At 49.8% G+C, this 21,237-nt stretch overlaps 1 protein-coding gene across 10 annotated transcripts in view; it reads left to right on the plus strand.

Annotated features, from left to right (window-relative positions):
• Positions 1–21,237, plus strand: part of PPARD (peroxisome proliferator activated receptor delta) — an 82,940-nt gene that overhangs the window by 44,922 nt on the left and 16,781 nt on the right. For 5 of the 10 annotated variants that reach the window (XM_024248730.3, XM_063724753.1, XM_063724755.1 and 2 more), the window contains exon 2: positions 20,873–21,103. The exons of 1 other annotated variant lie outside the window; for it this stretch is intronic. In XM_024248730.3, the coding sequence (XP_024104498.1) occupies positions 20,974–21,103 (130 nt within the window). In that variant the 5' untranslated portion in view covers positions 20,873–20,973. Of the gene's footprint in view, positions 1–2,088; positions 2,267–2,506; positions 2,972–20,872; positions 21,104–21,237 lie in introns of those variants that run through there. 4 more of the 10 variants (XM_054558741.2, XM_054558743.2, XM_054558744.2 and 1 more) reach the window with 4 other exon arrangements.

The raw sequence follows: 21,237 nt of genomic DNA on the forward strand, positions 1-21,237 counted from the left end.
TCTGAAGGACCCTGGTGACTTTCTTTGCCCCTCTCCACTCTTACAGTCATTGGAACCAGAGGGCAGAACCCTGGGCCTCAGAATTAAGCCTATACATCTTAGTAACTAGGAATTCAAGGCTAGCCAGGTCCTGGCCCTTTATCTGTCCTTCAGAGAGTGGGGTGCCCCAGCCAAAGCGGACAGCTCGCCATTCCCAGATGTGCCCTGTGTTCTCGGCTGCCTTGCCTGACTCACCTTGGCCTTCCCTGGGAGTGCCTTTTCTAGTTTTCTGGCCCAGCTAGAAGAAGGGCCATTACACCTACTCCAGAATCATCCCTGCTGCTCCCAAGTTGAAATATTTCTTCCTCCTCAGTGGCCACCTCTTATGTGGCCTCCATCACACAGTTTGTATACTTACCTCTTCAAGGGCAGGCTGTGTTGTACTCCTTTTGTTATCTCTCCCAATAGGGGTCTAGGTCAGTGCTTTTGTATATGGTGCCTGAAACAGTCCCATAAATGATATTTTATTTGAGTGGGGCTCTCTGGCTGGGGCTACTAGGTGGGAGGTTGCCATGTGGCAGCAGGGGTCATAACAAAGGCTGGCCATCAAGATGCTGGTGCTTCCGAATTCCCAACAGTTATTAACTTGCAGGATTGAGGAACAAGTAATAGAAATTCCCTGGAATTCCCAAAATCATAAGTTTTTCTATATCTTTCCTAACACTTTATGAGTTTTTAAATAAGGAGTGATCATAATAATAAATGGAATTATTTTTTCTGTGATAAAATTTCAGAGGTGTTTCTGTAAAAAAAAAAAAAAAAAAAAAAGAAAAAGAGAAAAAAGATATAACATTAAATGCATGGTTTGGTGGTTTGGTTGGGCACAGTGGCTCACACCTGTAATCCTAGCACTTTGAGAGGCCAAGGCAGGAGGATGGCTTGAGCTCAGGAGTTTGAGACCAGCCTGATAACAGAGAAAGATTTTGTCTCTATTAAAAATAAAAAAAATTAGCCAGCATGGTGGCATGTGCCTGTAGTTCCAGTTACTCAGGAGGCTGAGGCAGGAGGATCGCTGGAGCCCAGGAGTTTGAGGCTGCAGTGAGCTATGATAGCACCACTCTGGGTGGTGACAGCCTTGGTGAGAGAGTAAGACCCCATCTCAAAAATTAAAATAATAAAAATAAAATAAATGCATAGTTTATTGTTATTATGGACAAATATATTGTGATATATTATTGTACATATTTCATTAGCATGTAAAAATGATCTCTACCTGATATAGACATCTGATAATAGAAAATCCGGAAGAGAGCATTAACACAAAATGAATACCAAATAAAAATAACTTAATGATTTAAGAGTAATACTACACATATTTAATATTTAAAAGTTACTCTTAACGGTTAAAACTAGAGAAAAGTTAAAAGAATAAAACAATGAATTTCTGTATTTCCTTCACCAAGATTCGCCAGTTGCTAACAGTTTGGCACATTTGCTTGATGTGTCATAGATTGTCCACATTCCATATCTGTTGGATTGTTTCCTTGTGATTAGATTTGGGTTTACGTTGTTGGTGGGAACCCATATAGATGAAGTGTGCTTCCTGTTGCTTACATCAGGAGGCACAGTGGTGCCAGTTGGCCCTAATAAAAGTGATGCTAACTTGATTCACCTAGTTAAGTTGGCATCTGTGAAGGCTAGTTTTGTATTAAGGCAGTGAACTTCGAAAGGAACTTTTCCCTCACTTTGGGAATTGCTGACAGCCATTTAGGAAAAGAGACGACTGTTTTCTCTGTCACGTGTAGCTACAGTTAAGAAACATCCTAGTATAGTCAGACAAGCTCTGGAAGCCGGTATGCCAGGACCTGGGACCAAGCTCTACAGCCATCTCTCCCTGTGACCATAGCCAAGTCATTTCTGAGCTATGTAAGACTGTACATATAAGGAAATAGACACTCAGAGAAGTGAAGCAGTTTGCCCAAAGCTACTCAGCTAGTGAGTGACAGAGCTAGGATTCAAACCCATTTTTGTCTGGGGACAAAGCCCTGCCCTTGTCCTTATGCCAAGCTGCCTCCTTTGTGAGGTGGCTGGTTGTTATGATTGTGGCACTGACCGCTCGGATGTAGTGCTCAGAACCAAGCAGAAGAGCACCAAGCCTTATAGGCCCTGACAGGTGAGAGGGAAGAGAGAGGTGCCTTCCTTCATCCATCTAGACTGCCCTTGGAATTCCTGGGCCAATTTGGGGAACCCCGGCACCAACCCTAACATGGGCCAGTGCCAGCGCCAGGTATATGCAGCCTGTGCTTCCCAGTCTGGACAGGCAGAGGCTGGAACAACATCAGCAGCTCTCCTCTGTAACACAGCATGGAAGTATTTATTTCAAGGGTGGCTCAGAGAAGTGAAGCAGTTTGCCCAAAGCAAACTGGTTCCTCCCCTGCATGTGGCAGGCTGTCCTGCAAGCTGGGAGGCGGGCTGTTGGACGCTCCCCAGCCACCCTCGAAATAAATGCTTCCATGCTGTGTTGCAGAGGTGAGCTGCTGGCACCATTCCAGCCTCCGCCTGCCCAGACTGGGAAGTACAGGCTGCACATACCTGGCACTGGCCCACTTTAGGGTTGATGCCTGGGATCCCCAGATTGGCCCAGTAATTCCAAGGGCAGTCCAGATGGATGAAGGAAGGTATTGCCTCAGCCTGCCTGGGTTCCTCGTGGGAGAGAGGGAGACAGGAACCATTAATGGGGGAAAGGTGTGCCAAGCCTTGCCAAGCAGGTCATTGTGGGTGGGGAGACACCGCCTACGTGCTCGGGACGCCCCAGGATTTGGGTGGAGCAGCACTTGAGGAAGCAGCGAGAAAGGAGGGCTGTGACAGCAACTCTGGAGCACTCTAGAATGGCTCTTAGTGACCTTCTGCTCTGGTGACCCACCAGCAGCCCACCAACCTGTCATCTTCCAGTTAGCAGCCACCCCCAGGGCCGGTAGCACCTGAGCACTTGGTAAGTAGAAAGACCCAGTGTCTGCTCCTCATGTTACCCTGGTGTCCTTCCCCAGAGCAGTTGTTTTGGGAAAAACTGGCTCCGGCTGAAGCAGGAAATGGTGCTCCTTGTCAAGGTCATGTTGTCCTGTTGCTATAGAACTGAGAGACCCTGAGGATCAGCCCTCTGAGGTTCCTGTTGCCTCTCTTCACACTATTCATCCTCATAGGCCTCCAGGAAGGGGGCCAAATTCGGGGCCAGGGCCAGTGGCTTGGTGAGGCATAGGCTGTGCTGTATGGGCCCTGTGGGGAGCTCTGGGGAGTTCTTATTCCCCTGGCTCATGGCCACCTTTGACCCTGCATCTTGGAGAGACCCCCAGGGCTCTGGCAGCCAAGTGGGCAGGAGCGGAGGGAGGGGGCACCTTGGGAGGGAGAGCCCCGGAAGGAAACAGGGTTTATAGACAGACTCCTGGTCATCACTGCTTGTAATGCTTGCTCAGTGAACAGTGGCAGTGCTTTACCTGACTCTTTCAAGAGAGTCCCTTCTCTCTCCTGCTAGATGGGCTGAGATCCAGACTGGTTAGAAGCCTAACATGACCTAGCGTGTGAGACCTTGCGCTCTCTGAATGTATTCCCCAAGTGTCATCAATAAGTCACTCCGGTTCTGGCATTTCCCTATCTTATCCCGCACACCCCTCCTCCTGGCTCTGAGTCCTGAGGAGTGAGATTGCAGTTTTTGACCCATGTTCTTACTGAGAGCGGGCTATCATGCAGGTATAATATAAAATCCAGAAGCTGCTGTCAGAATTATGTGAGAATTGGGAGGTGACAGCATGGGCCAATTTTCTGAATCTCTAGGGTGCTTTGATGCTTAAGAAGTCTTTCTGGGCTCCCTGAGATTTGAAACCTCTTGTTTTATCTGTCCTTTCACTCTGGTTCTTCCTTTCCTGTCTTGGGGACTTCATGCTTCTCAAATATTTGCTAAGTGGGTGTTTATATGGGACCTTAGAAAGCAACCAGCTAAGCATGCACTTGGAAAGGGACAGGAGGACTGAGAACAAGACTAAACATTTCTGCGAGATTGAGCAGCAGGAGAGCTTTGCTTCTTCACTGGTGTCAGTATGTGCCTGCAGCTCCTGGGCAGCCTTTACTCGAGTGAGATCCATTTACAAGACTCCTGACTCTTCTACTCCACTTTATTACAAAAGATGTTGATGCTCGTTTTTAAAACAATTTAAACTACAAACATGAATAAAGGTATTTATCTCCCCACCAGTCCCCCTCATTCTCCCTTCCCTCCTGTTCTTAGGCTGGTTTCCCCTCCCAGTAGTTTAGGTTGTGGGGCAAGTGTGTGTCGCTCTGCATCAGAGTCTTAAACAAAATGGTGTGTCGCGGATGCGCAGTTCGTCCACTTACTGTTTTCTTCGGCTGTATGTCACGGCCATCCTGCCATGGCACCATGTCTGTGCCACCTGCTGCTCTTGGGCATCTGCAGAGAATTCCATGACATAGATCTTGAGGTCGTCTTCTTCAGCTTTTTCTGCTTCATCTTATTCTCTACAATCATTTATATCTGCTTGTAAAATCTTTTTTTTAAAAACTTGCTTACTAGACACAGCACATGTTCATTTTAGAAAATGTAGAAAAATCAGATAAGCAGCCGCACATGGTGACTCATGCCTGTAATCTCAGCACTTTGGGAGGCCAAGGCAGGCAGATCACCTGAGGTCAGGAGTTCGAGACCAGCCTGGCCAACATGGTGAAACCCCATCTCTACTAAAAATACAAAAATTAGCTGGGTGTGGTGGTGCGTACCTGTAGTCTCAGCTACCTGGGAGGCTGAGGTGGGAGAATCACTTGAACCCAGGAGGTGGAGGTTCCAGTGAGCCGGGATCACGCCACTGTACTCCAACCTGCGTGACAGAGTGAGACCCTGTCTCCCCGCCCCCCCCACCAAAAAAAATCAGATAAGCAATAAAAAAACAGAAATGACCCCTAAGAGGTAACATTTTGGTGTGTATAATACAAATGTCTTTTACATTTGCTCCCTCATCTCAGCATTGCCACTGCCATTAAAGAAGGCACATGGTCATTAGTCCCATCTCACAGATAGAAAGCCTGAGCCACAGAGAGAGTAGCAGGTTGCCCAGAGGTACACAGCGTAGTAAAGACAGAGCTGGGGGTGTACCTGTCATATAACTCAGCACTAATGCTCTCTCTACTGTAGCCCACTCGCTGTCTTCGCACCTTGGGACAGAGAGGGGGGCGCCAGGCATTGGATTTCAGATGCGTTGAACTGCCTCATCCGAAGGTTAATAGACAGATGACTGTTTGAGGAAAGCCCCTGATTGACTTAGGAGAAGAGGTAGAAGACATGCTCTTCAGGTTTACAGATGATATGAGACAAGGGATTGTTTACGCTTTAGAGAACAGAATCGGGCTTAGAAAACCCTCAAAGAGCTCTAATGACAGGTCAGGAGCAACAGGATAAACTTTGGAAGGGGTGGATGTAAAGGGGCCCACTTCTATTTCCGTAAGCACAGGAAGGCCTGACTTGATGTTCAGGCAGTGACGACTGGTCTGCCTGGGAGTCATAGTGGACTGTAAGCAGTGGGACATGTCATTTCAACACTTTAACTTCATCTTACTTCCTGGGAGTGTTAGGAGCCACACATCAAGAGGATGTGATGAACTAAGGAAGAGGGTTTGGGAACCTGTCAAATGACAAATGCTGCAGTGACAGAGGTTTCACCTAGAGAAGATGGGTTTGGGGAGGAAAAGGTGCAGGCCAAGACTTGGTGACCAGGACCAGGAATGGCAGTTAGTTGAAGGGAGAGTCTAATTGGTCACGATACAGAACACCTTTTTAGCATTAGAGTTCAGGAATGGTAGCGAGAGGCAGTACAGTAGAGTGGTTAAGAGCTCCTGCTCTGATGACTTACTGGCTCCTGGCTCCCAGAGTCTTGGAAGTTACCTCACTCTTCCATGCTCCAATTTTCTCATCTGTAAATGGGGATAATGGGTACCTGCCTTATAGTCCACTTGTAAAACCTAAGGGAGTTACTCCATGAAAGCAGCTTAGAATAATGCCTGGCACACAGAAGTGCTATGCACTGTTTGATTCACACGGAAGCTGAGTAGGCTCCATGGAAGAAGAGTTGTAGAAGGTCTTCTGCATGCATTTGGTATGACCTGCTTCCCCAGCCTTTTCCATTCCTTGCCTCCCTGTCTCCTTTCTTTCTCCATCTTCCTCGCGTGGGTCTAGGATCCTACATTTCCCCTACGTAGAACACCCTACCCCTCAATCTTTATTTTCTTCTTTGAAACTCTTAAGTATTTTATTTCTTCTTCTTCTTCCTTTTTTTTTTTTTAGACAGAGTCTCACTCTGTCGCCCAGGCTGGAGTGCAGTGGCACGATCTTGGCTCACTGCAAGCTCCACCTCCCAGGTTCACGCCATTCTCCTGCCTCAGCCTCCCGAGTAGCTGGGACTATAGGCGCCCGCCACCACGCCTGGCTAATTTTTTGCATTTTTAGTAGAGACAGGGTGTCACCGTGTTAGCCAGGATGGTCTCCATCTCCTGACCTTGTGATCCACCCACCTCGGCTTCCCAAAGTGCTGGGATTACAGGCGTGAGCCACCGTGCCCAGCCCTATTTCTTCTTCTTTAAATTGTTTTTATTAAAAAAAAAAAAAAAAAAAAAAAAGGCCGGGCGTGGTGGCTCATGCCTATAATCCCAGCACTTTGGGAGGCCGAGGCAGGCAGATCATGAGGTCAGGAGACAGAGACCATCCTGGCTAACGTGGTGAAATCCCGTCTCTACTAAAAATACAAAAAATTAGCTGGGTGTGGTAGCATGCACCTGTAGTCCCAGCTACTCAGGAGACTGAGGCAGGAGAATCACTTGAACTCAGGAGGCAGAGGTTGCAGTGAGCTGAGACTGCACCACTGCACTCCAACCTGGGCAACAGAGTGAGACTCTGTCTCAATAAAGAGAAAAAAATGAGACAGGGTCTTTCTGTGTTGCCCAGGCTGGTCTGGAACTCCTGGGCTCAAGCAATCCTCCCATCTCAACCTCCCTGCCCAGCTGCTGTGCCCAGCAGTATTTTCTATAATTAGCATAGTGTGCTTTTCAGATTATCTTGAAGACCCGGCTCTCCTTGACCTTGAACCTTCCCTGAGGCCTCCAGAGGCAATTTCCTCCTCAGGACTCAGCTGCCTTTCACTCTTCCCTCGTGCACAGCCTGTCCTGTGAGTAGGTGCAGGTACTGACTGGTCTTATCTTTCTCCCTGAAAATATAAATGTTTTAAAGGCACCTGAGGATTTGTCAGCACCTCCCCACCCCCACCCTGGGTCTGACCTGGGACTCTGAGTCAGGGAGGCCTCCCTCCATTGAGTAATAGTAGCCTTGGGATCTGCTCAGCAAGAGGATTGTAGAGTTTAAGGGAGGAAGAAGCACCAGTGCTGCCTCCCCATGGGAAAAATGAAGCTCCCCGCCGCCCCACCGCAACCACCACCACCACAGAACCACCAACCCCAACGTCACTTGGCAGATTAGCAAAAGAACTAGCCAGACACTGCTAGGCCCCTCAGGCTTCTAGATTCGCCCTCCACCACATTTCTACCAATTTATGCTCATCTTGATGAGCTCCTCCTTTGAAGGGTCTGGAATGGTCTGGAGTGGTCTGGAAAGCAGGGTCAGATACCCCTGGAAAACTGAAGCCCGTGGAGCAATGATCTCTACTCTACAGGGCTGCTTCAAGTTGCATGGTGAACAGACATCTTTTTCCAATTATGCCAGTTGCTCCTCTGATACTTGAGGATTATGTGAATCTAACAACAGACAAAAATCTCTGCCTTATGGGGCTTATATTCTTTGGAAAGAGACAAGCACTAAACAAATAAGGAAATATATATACACTCTGCCAGATAGCCATAAGACGGATGGAGAAAGTTGAAGCAGGGAAGGGAGATGAGGGTGGACTACGCAGATTTGAAATAGGGAAGCCAGGGAAGGCCTCACTGAGATGGCCACATTTGAGAAAGGACCTGAAGGAGGTGAGGCAGTGAGCTGTGGAGATGGGTAACTGGGGAGGGAGAAGAACTTTAGCTAGAGAGAAAAGCGGCCGCAAAGGCCCACCGAAGGCAGGATATGCCTGCTGTGTTGAGACCAGCAGGAGGCCGTGTGCCTGGTACTTAATATACCAGATGGAGTGGAGCAGGCAGGGGTACCAGTTCCAGAAGGACTTGCTGGCAGGTATTAAGATGGGCTTTTTCTCTGAGGTAGGAAGCTCCAGGAAGGATTTGATCACAGGAGGGACAGAATCTGAATTGTATTTTAGAAGGATCACTTTGACTGCTGTACAGGGAGTGGGTGGTGAGGTGGGAAGCAGAAGCCAAAAAGCCAGTTAGGAGGCTGTTAAGTAATCCAGGCAAGAGATGGTGTTGGCTGGGACCAGGGTCATAGCAGTAGAGGTGGTGAGAAGTAATTAGATTCTGTATATTTATTAAAGGCAAAGCCAGCAAGATTCCTTGACTCTAACTTGAAGGTTGGAGTTTTCATTTACTGAGATGAGACCATGGGGGGAAGGTAAAGGGCTCGGTTTTGGATGTGTTAGGCTTGTGCTGCCATTGGACATCCATGTGGAGGTGTCAGAGAAGCTGGCCTGGGGAAATAAATTGGGGAATCATCAGCATACTGAAGGCATTGGAAGGCACAAGCTGGCATAAGATCATAAAGAGAGGGAGCGTAGATGGAGAATGAAAGAGACCTTTAGAGATTAGGAAGAAAATTGCTGACTGAGACCAACAAAGTAGATTGATACGGAGCAGCCAGTGATATCAGAGGAAAACCTGAGAGGCAGCCAAATGAAGAGAAGGCGTAGAGGAGGAGGGATCGAGCAGTCATATCACTATCACATGCGATCGTGGGTCAAGTAAAATAAAGATCATAAGTGTTACCGAAAGTTTCAAAGTACAGTGACATTGGCCGGGCGCGGTGGCTTACGTCTGTAATCCCAGCACTTTGGGAGGCCAAGGCGGGTGGATCACTCGAGGTCATGAGTTCAAGATCAGCCTGGCCAACATGGTGAAACCCTGACTCTACCAAAAAATATAAAAATTAGCCGGGCGTGGTGATGCGTGTCTGTAGTCCCAGCTATGGGAGTCTGAGGTGGGAGAATTGCTTGAATCCAGGAGGCAGAAGTTGCAGTGAGCCAAGATCGAGCCATTGCACTCCAGCCTGGGCAACAGTGAGACCCTGTCCCCCCCTCCCCCCCCCAAAAAAAAGGCCGGGCGTGGTGGCTCATGCCTGTAATCCCAGCACTTTGGGAGGCCGAGGTAGATGGATAACTTGAGGTGAGTTCAAGACTAGCCTGGCCAACGTGGTGAAACCCCATCTCTACTAAAAATACAAAAATTAGCTGGGTGTGGTGGCAGGTGCCTGTAATCCCAGCTACTCTGGAGGCTGAGACAGGAGAATCACTTGAACCCAGGAGGCAGAGTTTGCACTGAGCTGAGATCGTGCCACTGTACTCCAGCCTGGACGACAAAGTGAGACTCTGTCTCAAAAAAAAAAAAAAAACAAAGGCTGGGTGCAGTGGCTCGTGCCTGTAATTCCAACACTTCGAGATGCCAAGACGGGAGGATCACTTGTGATCCAGGCCGAGTTAAGTTCAAGACCAGCCTGGCCAACATGGTGAAAACCCATCTCTACTAAAAATACAAAAATTAGTTGGGCGTGGTGGCGTGAATCTGTAGTCCCAGCTACTCTGGAGGCTGAAGTAGGAGGATCACTTGAGCCTAGGGGGCGGTGCAGTGAACTGAGGTCACACCTGCACCCCAGCCTAGTGACAGAGCAAGACTCTGTCTCAAAAAAAAAAAAAAAATCACCTACCACCCTCTTCATACAGGGGAACTTTCTTCTATTCTTTTTCTAGTCATTTTCATGGGAATCATGATCTTTATGTAAATTCGTATTGTATTTTTCACTTAAGTTATTAAATATTCTGTGAAAACATGAGTTTAATGACTAGGTAATACTCAGTTGTCTGGGTGTGCCCTAATATATTTAACCATTCCTCTATTATTGGGCATTGGGCCATTTCTGATTTTTTGTTATTATAAATAACATTGCAGTGAACAGCTCAGTGTTTTCCTGTAAGGGGAAGTATAGGGTCCAAGAACATGAATGCTTTTAGGTGAGACTTGAACTTGAGATCCCTGGGTTCTCCTGGACAGACTGACCAATCACAGCTTAACTGTGGGATTTTTCCATGTCTCCTCTCTCCCTGGGAAGGTCTCTGCCCTGCAGATCCCTATTCCTGCCTCCCCGCTGCAATTGCATGTCCCATTTCTCCTGGGCCAGTCAGAGTTTCGTTGCCTCTCATGGGGCCTGCTGGCCACCCACTCAGTGGCTGCCCTTCTTCTCCTTATCACCAGCCTTCGTCCCCTCACCTAGAGCATTCACAGGCGAGCAAAAGCCAGTCAGAGCTTCCCTCAGAGTAGGGGGTGTAGTGATAAATGAAATAGCCCTGCCTTCACTCATCTCACTGGGTCGATTAAGTGATGTGTGATGTACGTGAAAGCACTTCAGGAACTTAAGAGTCTCATGCTCTACCAACTGAGCTAGCCAGGTGCCCTTAAAGGGCTGTCCTAGTCTTAATTGTTTGAAAAGAAATAGGTAGCTGGGCATGGTGGCTCACGCCTGTAATCTCAGCACTTTGGGAGGCTGAGGCGGGCGGATAACCTGAGCCCAGAAGTTCGAGACCAGCCTGGGCAACATGGCAAAACCCCGTCTCTACAAAAAATACAAAAATTTGCCGGGCGTGGTGGTGTACACCTGTGGTCCCAGCTACTCAGGAGGCTGAAGTGGGAGAATCACCTGATCCCAGGAAATCGAGAGTGCAGTGAGCTGTGATTGTGCCACTGCACTCTAGCCTGGGTGACAGGGAGATCTTGTCTTAAAAAAAAAAAAAAGAAAAGAAAAAGGTATAAGTGGTGGTGTCCACATTGTAACCACAGAACCCCTAAAGCAGGGCTGTTGACCTATGGTTGGCATCCTGGTCACAAGAGCTCTGTGTCAGATGTGTGAGGGGCTTGGGTGTAGTTGTGAAGCCTGGGAATGTGGCTGTTAGTATCGATTGGCCTCATGCCAAGCAGTGCCAAGTGCCACGTCTGCTCCCCGGATACCTGTGTTTGTATGTGTGTGTCATAGTCGGGAATCACGGAGACCAGGACTTCTGGGAGGCTGGAGTCTGGAAGGGCAGAGCAGGAACAGGCCTTGGAGATGATCTAATTCTGACATTTTACTCAGTGAGGACACAGGTGGGGCAGCCAGAGAGGTACTCAGCTCTGAGTCAGGGCCCCATCCCTCAACTCCTCAGCCTGAGTCTTCCTGGGAACACAACAGGCAGCTGCTTCCCAGACCTTGCAGGGCTCCAGGAGGTGGCCTTCCCCTCCCGCCGACTCCCTTGCTGGGTTTGCTGTAACTATTGCTCCTCCGAGCCTGGCTGAAATCATCTTCAGTCTGTTATCATCTTCAGTCTGTTCTCCACAGCAGCCTGAAAGGTCTTTGTAAAAATGCAGCTCTGTTCCTCCCCATCCTCTTCATAACCCCCTTGGCTCTCTGCTCCTCCTAGAATAAATACCCACATCCTCAGCTTACCCTTCAAGACGCTGAGTGACCTCTAGCCACAGCCCTTCTGTCTACCCACAGACAGCCCAGGTCCTTATTCCTTGGGCCTTTTCACATCACTGTTCCCATCACCCTGGAACCCCACTCAGCCTGCCTGGGCCAGAGGCTATGTAAGGTCCTCAGGAAAGTGTCTCCTGGCCACCCGCACCTGACTCATGTGCTCTGAGTGCTGCACCTTGCTTGGCATTTGTCCTTCATAGCCCTGGTCATTGCTGGCTAATGTAGCCTGGCACATGGTGGTAGGTACTTGACAAATATTTGTTGAACAAGTGAATGAAACCAGCTGGCAGGGACCAGAAGGGCAGAGGGGCAGGGACAGTGTCCACAACCATAGCCCCTGTGGTCTTAGCTGAGAAGGGCTCTGGCTCGGTCCCTGGTGAGTCTCTCTGCTGGCCGGCAGAACCACCCTACCCTGGAAGCCCTTTCCACACAGTGTGAGGGGCCTCAGGCCCATTCAAGCTTCAGTAGGAGAGATCTGGGTCTCTTCTGGGACCTGAGCAGGCCTTTCCTTTACCTCGTTGGCATCTCTCAGCGTTTTATTTGGTTTTTAAAATGTCTCCCCCTTCCCCCAACCAACCCCGGATTATGAAGGTATCCCACGCTCACTGTGAAGAAATTGGATAACATAGGAAAATATAATTAAGAAAATCGAAATCACCTACAGCTCCACCCCTCAGAGAAAAGTACCCTTAACATTTGTGGCCATGTCTTTTCAGTTTTGTTTTTATGCATGTGTGTGTGCTTTGACATTGCTGAGCTTCTCTTTGTGAAAACCACAGATTTTTCGCAGTCTTCAGTGGCTGTGGTCAGAGGTGGTCAGCACGTTAGTGCTCCCAGTGGAGAGCTGATGCAGGGATCTGGGTGCCTCTCTCTCCCTACTGCAGGTGGGTGGGTGGGCCACATCCAAGGCCCCCTTCTGTGGCGGCTTTCCCATCCCTGGTGAAGGGTACTCTCCTGTCTCTGGTCTCTTCTCCAGGACATTCTCCAGCCCTGGAGGCTGTTCCTAGGGACTGCCTCTTGGGGCAATGGGAAGAATTGTGGAATGCGTGGGTGGCCTCCTGGCCGTCTTTTCTCTGGTTCCAGCACTCTCTGAACAAACCAGCCCCAGGCCACTCCTGGGGATTGGCCTCAGGTGACTCTCTGGGCTGACTCTGGCCAGCTAGAAGGCCACCCGGGCTTCTCCTGTGTCCTTAAGAGGGTGGGGTGACCTGGATTGGCGAATAGTAAGCAGAGAACACGGCAGAGTTGCTGGCCTAGAAAACCAGGTCACTAGGTCAGCACTTGGATTAATGATTGATAAGAAAGGTTGGGAGAGAATCAGCCAGACCCATTCTCCCATGACATCCCTCACTTCTGATCCCAAAAGCACCTGCCACGGAGACAGGGCAACCTCTGTCTTGTATCCAGAGGCTGCCCCTTATTCCGTTGCAGTATGGGAGGAAGGAGATGACAGCAACTGGGTCACCTGCATGTGGGGCAAGAGGAGGAGGAAGGTTTAGGCCCTTCTCCCTGAAAAAAGAAGCATGTGCCCAGAGTAGGGGGCTCCCTGCTGGTTCTCTCCCCACAATTGATGGTGAGGCAGGGAACTGGGAAGTTCTGTCTGTGGAGGTGCCTTGGGTTTCAGCAGGCTAGCACATTTCTAGGACTGGAATATCACCATACAATCCCTTAACACAAGCCATGGGTGATAATAATAGCAGCAGCCACTGTGGTCCTTGTTTGTAGGACCCTTCCTATCTCCCTGGCACTGTTAAGCAGTTACTGCGTTGTTATTTATTCCACACAGCAGCTTCTCCGGTTAGGTGGTGGTACTATCCCAGTTTTAATGTCTTCCCCAAGTCATAGGATGGGAGGGATGAGCCAGGGTGTGAACCCAGGCCTGACTGAAGCCGGTGGAATTCACTTCTTTGGAGTATTGCATCTCGATGGCAGTAATATATGAAAACTGATACAGTGGCAAGTGCTACAACTCAGAATAGTGTGGCTAAGGCTCATGTTTTTAGTATATTTATTCATCCAGCAAATGTATGTTGAGGACCCACTAAATGCCAGGCACCGTGCCAGGTGCTGGGACCTACCTCAGTAAGATACAGGGCATTCTCTGGGAAACTGATAACATGGTGAGGCCAGAGCAGTTAGCAGACATTGCAGTTTGGTGTAGCGATTGCAGATCTGGAGGGCCTGGGTCAGGGTTGTGGTGAGAAGGAACAGAATGGAGCTAGTCCAGGAGAGCTTCCCGGAAGAGGAGGTGCAGGCAGGTCGCGAAGGAGAGAAGGTCTTAGCTAGTGGAGGGGACGGCATTCAAGGCAGGTGCCAGTTCAAGCCTCCATGCTCAGGGAGTGATGCGGGATCATGAGGCACATAGGCAGGCAGAGCAGGAGGATAGGCCTGGAGAGGGAGGCAGGGACCAGAGCCTGTGGCTGTCTTCAGCACACAGGAGTCATTTTCTGGCAGTAATGTCCAGAAGGGCTTTGACCAAGATGTTCTTGACAGAAACAGCTGGCGACTGGCAGCCAGACAGAGGATTCAGAGGTGATGGCTCCAGACTGAGACTAAGGAGCCCCAGCTGGGCAAGGACATGCCAGCTCCTGGTCCAGTCTTACCCAGCACCATATATGAGGCACACAGTAGAGTGGCTAAGACTTGAGCCAACCTGCCTTGACTCAAATCCTGCTTCTCTAGTTACTGTGTGACCTTGAGCCAATTACTTTGCCTCTCTGTGCCATAATTTCCACATCAGTTAAATGGAGATGATAATAGTACCTGCCTCTTAGGGTTGTTGTGAAGATTACATTTGCCAACATACATAGAGCATGGTCCTTGGAGAAGGGAAGTCCTTGGAGAAGGGAAGCTGGTACTATTGTGATGGAGGTGGCGATCCAGCTTAGGCTCTGGTACAGTAAGAAGGTCCATCAGGCTGTACCATGTGGCAGATGGAGCCCATGGAGGCCCCTGGCACACTGACTGTCCCCACTCATCCCCTGGATAGGGCAGAAGTGTTGCCACACCATACAGCCTGCCAGTGGGCATCAGGGAAATGCGTGAGTCACCACGAGGAGTACGAGGCACTTGGGGGTTGCCCAGCTGACCGGGAGCACAGAGGGCTGCCCTGAAAGTGAGCCCCTCCCTACTCCTAGCAGAGATGGGGAAGGGAGACAACTGGACTTGGTGGGAAGGACTGGGCCCCAGGTGGCTTAGTTGCTCTGGCCCCAGACCAGGTCTCTCTAGAGCTCTGGGTCATTTGGGTTAAGCTCCTAACTACCACTGCCCATGAAATTCACCTGCCAATGGGCAATGGATGGAGTCGTGCCCCTCCCTGCACCTAAGCTCTCTGAAGGGCTGAGTTTCTTCTTGGGGCCAGACAGTGGGTATTGGAATGGGAGCATGGGGGCTGCATGTGCACTGCAGGCTTGTGTGTGTGTGTGTGTGTACACACATACATATATGTCAGAATTGGAATAGTCCAGGGGTTTGTTTTGCAAGAAATCCTTTTATTTTTATTTTTTGAGATGGAGTCTTGCTCTGTTGCCAGGCTGGAATGCAGTGGTGTGATTTTGGCTCACTGCAACCTCTGTCTCCCTAGTTCAAGCAATTCTCTTGCCTCAGCCTCCCAAGTAGCTGGGATTACAGGTGCGTGCCACCACACCCAGATAACCAGGGGTTTCACCATGTTGGCGAGGCTAGTCTTGAACTCCTGACCTCAGGTGATCTGCCTGCCTCAGCCTCCCAAAGTGCTGGGATTATAGGCATGAGCCGCCTTGCCCTTCCCCCATGCCCCATGCAAGAAATTATTTTGCTAGGGACTACTTTTTGGTGAGGGGCTACATTGCTGCATTCGTGCCCCCTCATTCTGGCTCAGGGCCCTTGTCTTGTCTGAGGGTCTGAAGCTCCAGCCTCTTAAGTGGGGCAAAGCTGTGACATGATTAGAGGGCTTCTGGCTCTGGCATAGTGCTGAGGGGTGGAGAGGGGAGATAGCCAACACTGGGAGCCAGACCAAAAAAAAAAAAAAAAAAGCCAGGGTTTTTTGCCAGCATACAAATTAAACTTAGTGCCTGGCTGTATTGTGGTTGTTGTTGTTTTGAGACAGAGTCTCCTCTGTCACCCAGGCTAGAGTGCAGTGGTGCGATCTCAGCCTACTGCAACCTCCGTCTCCCAGGTTCAAGCGATTCTCGTGCCTCAGCCACCCAAGTAGCTGGGATTACAGGCGTGCGCCACCATGCCCAGCTAATTTTTGTATTTTTAGTAGAGATGGGGTTTCACCATGTTGGCCAGGCTGGTCTTGAACACCTGACCTCAAGTGATCCACCCACCTCGGCCTCCCAAAGTGCTGGGATTACAGGCATGAACCACCGCACCTGGACTTTTTTTTTTATTTTTGAGACAGGGTCTCAATCTGTCCTCAGGCTGGAGTGCAGCAGTGCGATCTTGGCTCACTGAAACCTCTGCCCCCCGGGTTCAAGTGATTCTCGTGCCTCAGCCTCCAAGTAGCTGGGATTACAAATGTGCACCACCGCATCTATCTGATTTTTGTATTTTTAGTAGAGACAGGGTTTCACCATGTTGCCCAGGCTGGTCTCGAACTCCTAGCCTCATGTGATCTGCCTGCCTCGGCCTCTCAAAGTGCTGGGATTACAGGCATGAGCCATGCCCGGCCCAGGCTGTGCTATCTTTAGTGCCAGGTCTTAAGAAAGGAAGAGGAGAATAGGGTTCAGTGCAGGAATTGTGGTGGGTGGGGTGGCAGCTACCTGAGAAAATCCAGACAGTGGGCCTAGGTCCGGTGGGTCAGGGGAGAGAGCCCAGGGGTCAAGGTTGCTCCTGGCTGGGCAAGCTGAGAACAGGGAGCAACCTTGGCTCAGGGTGGATGGCAGACCTCAGCTGTAGATGGAGCAGTGAGGCCATATGAAAATGGCAGGCTTCTGGCAAAATGCAGGGATGGGCTGCAGCACAGCAGTTCAGTCTAAATAGGAGCAGCCCAAGGGACGTGGGTAGGTTTTAGAACAGCCAGACTACAGCTCCCCTCCCTCTTCGCTGGTGTCCTTGAGAGGCCACAGTCAGAAGAGACAATTCCAGGCTAGGGAGAGATGTCAGCATGGGAACCAGAGACCCTGGTCCCAAATTCAAAACTCTAGCCAGAGTCCAGAACTTCATCTGAGCCTAAGAGGCAACCACTTACACCTCCCAAAACTGACAACAGTTTTACCGGTTCTGGTGAAAAAAACCCACTACCAGCTCATATGTGAGAGTGGGAGCTGAGGCTCTGCTGAGTAACACGGCCCAGTGCACACAGCTGTCAGGGCCTGGCTCAGCTCGAGTCCCGCTGCGTCCGAAGCTCTGCCGTTTTCTGCTTCATCCTCTAGCATGTTCTGAGATGCCCTGTTGGGATCCTCAGGCCTGTCACTTTTGTCATCTGCAAGGGGGGCCTATAAGGCCTTAATGGGGGCTGGCGAGGCTTGAGTGGGAGCGTGATACATAGTGGGAGCTCAGTCAGCTCCCTCCCCTCCCTCCAGGATTTGGTCCTGACAGGGAGCTCCATCAGGTCTTCCCCAGGGCCATCAGAGGCTCAGATGCTGTGTTGTCGATTATATATACCAGGCAGTATTGTAGCTTTTCCTCCTCTGTTACTGCCTGCTAAGCGGGAACCCCACATCTTCATGTCCCCCTCTTCCTGGCTCTCATCACCACAGCCTGGTGTGCATTTCCCCGTGTCCACTGACACCCACGCCACATGGGCCCAAAAACAGAGTGTGTTCTCATTGCCTCATCCCACTCACCCTGGGCTCTGCCGCCACTGTTGTCGTGGCTCTCGGGGGTCTCACCATCTGACCCTTGTCACCCGTGCTGCTCCTTCTCTGGGAACTCATCCCTTCTGAGGCCTCCCGTGGCCCCTTCTCACCCTCCCCTACCTCCTCCATCTCCAGGCTTTCAATCTGGTGGAGCATAAAGAATCAGTGTTTCTGGTACTTGTTATTTAGATAATGGCATTTTTTTTTTAAAGCTGACTAATGCCACTACAGTCACACACTGCTCTTGGTAATTGCCAGGGTCCTTTTTCCAGTATTGTGGCCAACTTCCACCCCAGAACCCCACTCTACTCTTGAGCTAAGTGTCTTTATGTCTCCTATTTTAAATTAGGATTGTGTTCAGTTGCATGCAACAGAAATCTGGCAATCAGTGCCTGGTAAAACAAGTTTGATTTTTTCACCTAACAAGCAGTCTGGAGGCTGGCATTGCAGGGCGGGTCCAGCAGCTTTGAGAGGCCGCAGTGGCCAGGTGCTTTCGGACTTTTCACCCACCCTCCTACCCTGTCTTCTGCTGCTCCAAAAGCAGCTGCTACACCTCTAGGCATAGTATTCCTTTTCCAGGCAGGAAGATGGGAAGGGCAGAAGTTTGTCTCTTTCTATTAGGAAATAATAGCTTTTTCAGAAGCTCCTCCTGGTAGATTTCTGTTCACATATTGCTGGTCAGAATTATGCCAACGAACACTGTAGCTGCAAGAGAGCTTGGGGAAATTGAGTGTTTAGGTAGGCACAGATTGCTGATCCAGAGAAGACTGAGACTCAGAAGGAAGGAGAATGGAGCTGGGGAGAAGTAGGAGTGACTTGCCCCAGCTGCCACTTGGAGAAAGCCACGGGGTGAGCAGGACAGCACCTGTGAACATTTCCTGTGCTCTGGGTCTGGTGCTTCCCAAGTTTAACACCCAGGGGCGAGTGGTCAGGGACTGATCCTTGAGGAACTGATGTATATTAAACAAACTATCAAGTCCCTGCAATGCAGTGTAAATGAGTAAAGAGCCTGCTGGGGAGAAACTGCCACTAGTGGAGACCATGCGAGTGGGCAGCCATTGCTCGGCTCTGGGGGTGGGTGCCAGAGGCATGCAGGTGCCCAAGGGCCAGGTCTGCCCAATTTTCAAGAGAAGCCAGAAAACCAAAATTTTTAAAGGTTTTTTCATTCTAACTCTATTTTGAAAAAAGTTTGGTGTTACAGAGTAAGTTGCAGAGATCATACAGAGTCCCCACATATCCTTCACCCAGCTCACATTAAATCTTACATAAAGGAACACTGGTACAATACTATTAACCAAAGTCAGTGTGTTGTTCAGACCTTACCAGTTTTTCTGCCACTGCCCCCTTTCTGCTTCAGGGATCTGGTCCAGGATCCCGCATTCATTTAGTTGTGTCTCTGTGGTCTGCTCCTGTCTGTGAGGCTTCCTCGGTCACAAAGCTAGAAGTTTACGTGACCTTTTCCAGGTTTTCCCACTCTACTGTAATAATTTGGAAATTATACATCGGCATCTTGAGACATCTTTTGAGAAGTAAAGGGACTTGAGCTGATTGAATGTTGATCACTCCCTCTCATCTTCCACATTATTAAGTTTTGCCTTCTTATTTTATTATAATTTAAATTATTTTTAAGCCAAGCACAGTGGCTTATGCCTGTAATTCCAACACCTTGGTAGGCCAAGGTGGGCAGATTGCTTGAGCCCAGGAGTCCAAAACCAGCCGGGGCAACATAGCAAAACCCCATCCCTAAAAAAAATACAGAAATTAGCCGGTGTGGTAGTGCACACCTGTGGTCCCAGCTACTTGGGTGGCTGAGGTGGGAGGATCGCTTAAGCACGGGAGATAAAGGCTTCAGTGAGCCATGACTGCACCACTGCACTTCAGCCTAGGTGACAGAGTAAGACTGTCTCAAAAAACAATAACAACAACAAAAAAAACCCCACCAGAAAACAGCTAAGAGTTTTGTGGTATTGTTTTATTTTAGGTTCAGGGTACAGATGCAGTTTTGTTATATGGGTGAACTTGTGTCACAGGGGTTTATTATACAGATTACTTCATCACCCAGGTACTAAGACTAGTACCCGATAGTTATTTTTTCTGCTCCTCTCCTCCTCCCAGCCTCTACCCTCAAGTAGGCCCGAGTTTATTGTTAAGTCCAAGCAAGGGAAGGCCTGGTGGAAATGAATGTGTAGCCTTAACATGTTTTGAGAGGGAGTGATTTACTACCAGTTGGAAGGTGCTTTGCTGTGAAGCTGATAGTGGTTCTCAAACTTGGCTGCACATTACAATCACCAGGACAATTAAAAAATAAGAAACCCAATGTCCAAGCTGCTCCCCAAACCAATCAAAGGAGAATCTCTGGGGATGGGACCAGGCACCTGTTTTTTAAAAACTCCCCAGTGACTACAGTGTACAGCCGAGTTGGCAGGTCTAGAGCAGGGAGAGAAAGTAGAAGGAGTCTCGGATCACTCCAGGTTCTGGCTCTGATGAGTGCGTAGACAGGCAGGTGGGTCACTAAAGTAAAGGTTACTAGAGGACGAATGGGTTTGGGGAAAATGATGGGTTCTGTTTGGATAGATTGAGTTTGAGCTGTCAGTAAAATATCCAAGAGGTGGGGTCCCACAGATGCTTAACGTCTTAAAGCAGATCTTTTCTTCTCCTGATCCTTCCACAAGGTCTGGTGCAGACATTTTCCCTGCTGGGAGACTTCCACAGTACCTCATGATCTTGTCATCTCTGACTGTGGCATTTGTGGACAATGTTTTACTTGCTAAGGGTTGGAACTGTCTCCTCCTGGGTGATGTGGACATGGCGTCACCACCCAGTAAGTTGTCACCTTGGAAAGACTCCAGGACGGAGCACATCTTCCTTTTTCTGATGTCTCTGCTATTGAGGCCATGGTTGCAGATCTGCTGTCAACATGAGCCAAGAACAGCAGGGCTTTATGTCTTTTTTCCACACCCAACCACTGAAAGGATGGGACTCACCCCTTCAGGAACAGTAGCACAGGAGAGCCATGATTCTTGGGCCTGAGTGCTGGTAGGGACAGGGTCGGGGATGGGAGGCGTGATGCATATCTGGATCTCCAGGTGGGCTGGAGAGTTGGGAAAAGCCCCTCAAGTCATTCCAATGTGCTTCCTGGAGACTCAGAACAGGAGGCAGCAGAGGAGGCAGGGAAGGGTGGCACAGTGGTGTGTCACCTCTCTAGTTTATGGAGCCTGCTCCAAACCCCACAAACCCACTACAAGAGCCAGGTGGGAAGGGTGATAGGGCAGGTGACTTGTGATACAGGGAGCAGAGACCATGGTATAGCACTGCAGGAACTGGGGAAGGAGCAGGAGCAGAAGAACCCCCTCCATGACAGCAGCCCCCAGGCGTGCCCCACTCGCACCATCCTCTTCCTTGTCACTGCCTCCCCTGACCTCTTCCTGTCTTCTCCTCTGCCCAGGCTGATGGGAACCGCCCTGTAGAGGTCCATCTGCGTTCAGACCCAGACGATGCCAGAGCTATGACTGGGCCTGCAGGTGTGGCGCCGAGGGGAGATCAGCCATGGAGCAGCCACAGGAGGAAGCCCCTGAGGTCCGGGAAGAGGAGGAGAAAGAGGAAGTGGCAGAGGCAGAAGGAGCCCCAGAGCTCAATGGGGGACCACAGCACGCACTTCCTTCCAGCAGCTACACAGGTGAGGAGAGGACTGGCAGGGGACCCAGGGCAGAGGAGGCACAGCCCAGAGCAGTGGGGATCCTGGCCCTCTGCAAATGCCATCATGTGGGGCACAGAGTAGCAGAGTGCTGAAGGACTGGAGCTGGAAGCCTG

The sequence above is a fragment of the Pongo abelii genome, chromosome 5 (assembly GCF_028885655.2).
Source record: "Pongo abelii isolate AG06213 chromosome 5, NHGRI_mPonAbe1-v2.0_pri, whole genome shotgun sequence".
Lineage (NCBI taxonomy): Eukaryota > Metazoa > Chordata > Mammalia > Primates > Hominidae > Pongo > Pongo abelii.